At 33.4% G+C, this 6,679-nt stretch overlaps 1 protein-coding gene across 1 annotated transcript; it reads right to left on the reverse strand.

The window, feature by feature from the left end:
- Positions 1-684: 684 nt before the first annotated feature.
- Positions 685-3,893, reverse strand: LOC139356477 (fibronectin-like). The gene is made up of 3 exons (XM_071070572.1): positions 3,665-3,893; positions 3,130-3,236; positions 685-812 (listed from the first exon to the last, which is right to left on the reverse strand). The coding sequence occupies exons 1-3, from the start codon at positions 3,793-3,795 to the stop codon at positions 685-687; spliced, it is 366 nt and encodes a 121-aa protein (XP_070926673.1). The 5' UTR covers positions 3,796-3,893.
- Between the last annotated feature and the right edge of the window lie 2,786 nt (positions 3,894-6,679).

The raw sequence follows: 6,679 nt of genomic DNA on the forward strand, positions 1-6,679 counted from the left end.
TTTTTTCTTTATTGCTTAAACTATTTTAGGTTGTTTTCTGTTATTTGAACTAAAGTTACCATCTCCTACCACTGGAAACATTGATTGCCCCCACAGACTACCAAGCAATAATGGTATACTAGAAGCATTTCCATTTGCAAACCATAAGATATAGAACGGGTATAATTTGTCCTCATGCCCACTGCCAGATTACATTATTAACAAAAAGGCAGTGAAAATGTACATATTTACCTGATGAATAACAGACAGTTGGAAAGTGCTATTTAGGCTAAAAGTCTTCTACTGTCTAGGCTAAAAGTCTCCATCCAATTAAATCTCTAGGATGGGACAGAAAGAGCATGTGGCAAATCACGTGGTTGTGAATTCTGGAGTCTTTGTGCCAGCCAATGCTGTCACAGGAGCATTATCCTCCAGCACCACCACTCTTTTATTCACTTTCTTGGTACTACGTAACTACGTATGTACTTGTTTATGTCCACCAAAAAACCAACTCCTCGAAAATCAAGTGTCAGTTTTACACACATTTAAATACTTTCCATAACAACTCTGTACTTTTAAAGAAGTAAATACAAGAATTACTTGGGGGAGAAATCCTACACTAACGAAGTGGCACAATAATTTCTAAAACCATTAATGTAAAATGAATGACAAAAAGAAGGAGTGAAATAAAGACCTGGATAAACATCAAGATGGTATGAGAGCATCAGTGTTATTTACCTGAAACTTGTCAAACCCTCCTTCTGGTAGTTCCCAAGACAAACATACCGTGTTTCCTTCTTGCCCCAAAATTAGCAAATCTGATGAGTCTGGATCTAAAGAAATGAAATAAGACACCAGGACATCTTTTAAAAGACATTTCTACCACTAAATTATTTAGGCTGAACCAATAACCTTGACTTTGAAGAGTAGTAGATATGAGACATAAAACCTAGGCTTATCCAGTCAATTTTAGCACTAAGTGACCATGTGCAAGCTATTTACCCCAAGTCTAAGCTCTCTATCTCTACAAGGAAAGAGAAAAAAGAATTTCTGGAAAGCCTTTTCCAATAATAAAATTATGGATTTTCCCATTTATTTTTCTCACAGCAGAATTCAACTTTAAGTTCTTACAATTGATATTGTTTACTTGTAATTTATATACTGAATAAAGAAATAAATATATCTCCCCTCTTTAAGTTCACAAATTCCTTTTCTCTGTAACCACTTTACCTGAGATAGTTCTAGAAGCTTATTTTCCAAATTGGCAACATGCCTCTATTTCAAACCTATATTGCAAATTAAACTATTGTATTGCCTTCCTTTGCTAGAAGAAATGTAATGTTAACATTTTATTAAAATAATTTCACCTTAAAAATTCAAATTTTGAATTTTTTTGCCCCTACTTACATACTGATTTAAGTTTATTAGAATTCATCCCTGTGGTAGATTTAACCTGAATCACTGACTCATACTCCTTTATATTCTGTTTCTATAATGCAATTCCCTTACAATTGGAATTAATTTATTGTCCCATAATATATTTTAACTCTATTTTGTACATTTATTAATATTCCATCTACTTCCAAATTGACTTGAGAGGACTTGCAAATAAACAAAGGTAACTAAAAAGATAAAAATATCAATAATATATAATAGAAGACAAAAGACAGATTGCAATACGGGAGACATTAAAGAAAGGTTACCAGCCTTGTTTAAGAAAACATAGTCAAAAAGGCAACAACATCATGAACAATGGAAAGTATTATTATTAACCTCAGGTTAGAAATAAGGAACTTGCAGTACAAACGGAATACGATTTTCACAAAGTCACAGAGCTAGAATGGGTAGAGTTAGTCTTTCCTATAACATAATGGCCTTTCCACTGAGGCACAAGGGTTACAAAGTCAGAATTTGATGTCAGAGAAATGTGAGTTCAAATTTCTATCATCTTGTATAAGTGACTGAAATTCTCTAAGGCTTTGTTGCTTCTTCATTTGAAAAACATGTACAAAATATACATCTCATTATGATCTGTAGAATAATGGTTGTCATTTTGAATGAAGTGATATAAAGCATAGAAAATGCTTAGCAGAGTACCTGATAGAGGCTCTCAATGTGATGCAATCAATGTGATGATGACCATGGTGATGATGCTGACAATGAGAATGACAACACCCAAATCTAAGCAGCAACTAAGCTTTCACTGATATATAATAATGAGCTATCTTTTTTAAAAAATTGAAAACTTTTCTCATCTATTTCTGATGTTTCTTTGAATGGTCTTTATGAGAGTCAGCAGGGTCATATCAGTTTTAGATGCCTGGGATAAAATCTCACCTTCAACAATGAGTTATGAACACCTCTGAGCCTTAACCTACATTTTGGGTAGCCTGCAGAGATTTGATGCAGTTACTGAAGCACATAATACCATGCTGGTGTATAATCATACCTCAATTTTTTAGTTTATTTTCACAGAATTGATTTGACCATTGCTGCATTTGAAGTGCTTCCCTTCCTTCACACTGCAACTTCTGCAATCGAGCCTCTTCTCATAACTAAGAGGACCTTGGTACTTGAGCACACTTTCATAGGACTCGTCCCCACAAGTGAAAGGACTTTCTGAAATAGCTACACATGTTCAGAGCAAGCATGTAAGTCAAGTTATGCTAATAAGGTCAGAAGAGGCAAACAGAACCCAAATAATTCAATCAAAAAGACAGTATTTTTTTAATTAAAAAAGTCTATATTTTTTCATGCCCCAAGTTTATTTTCATAAAATGTTAATATAGTCCAAGTACTAGAAAAATATTATTTCATGCCAATAATACCTTAGGGTTTTAAAGTACTTTACACTTTCATGAAGAGTTTCACATTTCACTTTAGTAACAGGTTATTTTACCTAGGCAGGAATAATTATTCTCATTTCCTAAGTGAGAACATAGTTGTCTTGCCTAAGGTCACATAATTAATAAGTGATAGAGGCAGGAATATATCTCAGGCATTCTCGATGTAAATGCAGTGCTCCTTCTCTTCCAGCATATATAAACCACTTTCTAGTCATTCATTTCTAATTAGGCATTGTCCTTAAATACAACTATGTCTCTCTTCTTTTTACCCATGAAAAGTTAATTAAATATAAAATGAACTTACAAGTGCTAACCATGAGGACAGTAGGATGGCTTCTTTTCAGTCCCTTGTTAGTCATAATACCAATTAAAAATTCAGTCCCTGGAGAAAGGCTCTTAAATGTGAATGTGCTACAGGTTAAAGAAAAGTGACATATTAAAACATTTAGCTCAGACACATTTGGAGAACTCCATTTTCTCACCTGCAGAAAAATTTGTATATGTTTCATTTTTAGAATATCTATCATGGAAATAATTTGCTATGCTTAGGCACAAATGGTTAATCAAAAATCATATCTTCTTACAGAGAAATTTTAAGTAAAAAATAATGTATCATACATATGATAATATTCTGAATTCATTATTTATTTTCAGAAATAATTTGTTACAATATGTCAGACCTAGTTATTCTGATCACATTGTAGTCCAAAAATTATCTTGCAAAATTTTCTCATTTCTGTTTGTATTATCCCATTAAGAGAGCTTTCTAAAAACATATATAAGACGTTAATTTGTGTTCCATGTTAACTGGATATAATTTCTTTTCAATATTTTCATACCTCTTAGTGGAGGGCAGAACTTCTTCTTTCATCAAGCTTTCACTGGATATGGAAACAATGTAACCATCCAGAAGACTTCTAGCTGAAGGCCAGCTAACAGTTACTGCACTTAGGGTTCTGCTATGTTTCATAAATTCAGCTGCACTTGGGGCTATATCATTTGAAACAGACAGTAAGAGAACATTTTCTATAGCACAAAGCACCTGCCAGCCCTGAACTGCTCTCAGGAATTGACTCTATGCAAACCCTGAGGATAACCGAGGCACTCCTTTTTGTTAAAATGTAATTTGATTTAATTTAATTTTAAGTTCCAGGATACACGTGCAGGACGTGCAGGTTTGTTACATAGGTAAACATGTGTCATGGTGGTTTGCTGCACCTATCAATCCATCACCTAGGTATCAAGCCCCACAAGTATAAGTATTTATCCTGATGCTCTCCCTGCCCCGCCTCCGTGACAGCCCTAGTGTGTGTTGTTCCCTTCCCTGTCTCCATGTGTGCTGATTGTTCAGCTCCCACTTATAAGTGAGAACATGCGCTGTTTGGTTTTCTGTTCCTGTGTTAGTTTGCTGAGGATAATGGCTTCCTTTTATTCTACCTGCTAGATATGAGTAGTTAAAAGTATTGTTTTAAAACAGCCAGAATTATTTTAAACTTTGAAATAAAATACATGTGTGTTTTAAGGGCACAAAATGTGTCCCAGTAGCATTGAACTCAAAATGTCCCTGGCCTCTAATATGCAGGAAGTAGATCATACCTTAGTCTTGTGTAATCACTGATTTCAGAAATATTTAATTATTTTTAGGACTCATCCTAATTAAATACCAAAGAGTGCCAAGTCTAATTAGCAGGAAAGTTAATTGCAATCTGAATATGAAATGCCTCCCTTCTTTCCTGAGGGAAAAAAAGTTAAATTAAATAGTGTATAATGGGCGTATTGTTTTCTCTTTAAAATTCTCCCATATATGAGAAAAGAATCAAATTGTGAAGATATTCTCTCTCAATCTCATTCTTTCTTATTACAGTAAAAGAATACCAGACATGGCCAGGTTCTAAACATATAAATCAATGTACCCATTGCATCAATGTCAAGAATAACTAAAATAGTTTAGTAGAATACTTGACAATTTTACTTTACTAGATATGACACCTTATACATTTGCATGCATCTTTCCCAGTCATCCTTTATTTCATATGATTACCATGGGATAGATCACCATCTGCCTTCGGGAATAAAATGTTTACACTGGCAATGTGGCACTTCATTATCTGCCTAATGGAAAATGGGGTAATTACATCACAAATGGAAACTCTGGCCAGACAATAAGCAGTTAGCAATGCTACCATCTGACAATACATACTTAAAAGGATGTTGTGATAACTCATACTAAGGAAAAAGAAAAAGATACAAGAGACACTGCCCATAAAGAAAACCTGGGAGGAATGAACTACTTACTAACCTTCCCTTAAAGGACCAAGGAAATATCTGAACATGAAAGAAACTCCTAAGGTGCCTACATAGGCTTACCTGTCTGTATGTCTTTTATGTTAGCAGAAATGTCTTTAAAACCTTCTTTTTCAGTCCGAATTGAAAAGGTGTACACTGTGGCAGGATCCAGGTTAGAGAATATTGCTGTTTCTTGAACAACCTTCTGAACCTATCAATCCAAAAGAATACATTATCAAGTATGTGTTTAAGAAAAACTCCACAATTGAACACAATTAGGAATTATTTAGTTTCACTACTATACAATGTAAGAATGCAGTAATGTTGGTTTCAGCATGAAAGATTCAAGTTTAATTCCTCCAAGAGCTCTTTATAACATACCATGAAAGCAGCAGCATAGTTTATGCATGTGATTTCATAATGCTGGAAATTCCCAGCAGCTCGATTCCAGAGAATTTCTATAGAAGAGTCTGTAACTTTGCCTTCATGGATATTCAGTTGTGCTTCCAGACCTATCCAAACACACAACAAACTTAAATTCCTCTTGGAAATTTCCTAATTTTTTTTAACTTATCTCTTAAAAGTGAATAAAAAACATAATGACAAAAAGAACAATAGCTTATTAATTAATCTATGCTTCTATCCTAATTAAAAATAGTTGTTTACAGATTCAATGACAGTTTGTAAAATACGGTAATCAGTTCCAATACTGAAAGCCATTGTAAATACCATCACATACAGCTAATTTTGATGCTGTAGCAAAAAACTACATAGGAACAAATTCACTGAAGAAAACACATAATATTCAAGAAAACAAAAAGAGATTAAAACTATTAACATAAGCTGAAACGACAACAGAGAAAGAAATATGAATTTTAGATAAGGAAGTGAAAGTATCCCCTTTGTATCAAATATTTGCTGAAGCTAAAAATAAATTGTATCTGATGAGTGTTCATGTTTATTTTTCCCATTTTAAAGATTTAATCTAGCATAAGGAAAGAATTATTTCAGAAGATGGGGAAAATGGCAGCTTTAAACTATCATCTTATATATTGATTTATTTTGCTCATTGATATCACAGTATTGATGTATTTAGATAATCAGGTAGTAATTTTGTTTAAAGACAAGAACTGCCAAATACAAAGACTGTAGCCCATAATGATTTATAAAGTAATGAAGACAGGCAGAGAATACAGATATAAAAAGTACATAGAAATTGAAAGCAAAAATAAAATATAAATAGGTTTTGAAATGATTATAAATATGCTAAAATGCTGTCAAAATAATGTGATTTCTGACATCAGTTTGGGAGTATTTTGTAGACAAGTTGAATTTAAACAGAAATGGAAAAGTGACAATTTGTGGGAGCAAAGATACATGGCAGCCTCGTGACCTAGATGAATATACATAGAGACAGGAAGAGCAAATAATAAGGTAACTGGACATGTTATAAGTCAGAATTATGTTTTTAGGACTCCATGTGATTTTGGTTGGTATGGCATTTATTACTCTTCATCATTAATTTCGACATATACCGGATGGATATTTTAGATAAATTGTATGCGTTC

Source organism: Macaca nemestrina, chromosome 10 (genome assembly GCF_043159975.1).
Source record: "Macaca nemestrina isolate mMacNem1 chromosome 10, mMacNem.hap1, whole genome shotgun sequence".
Classification (NCBI taxonomy): Eukaryota; Metazoa; Chordata; class Mammalia; order Primates; family Cercopithecidae; genus Macaca; species Macaca nemestrina.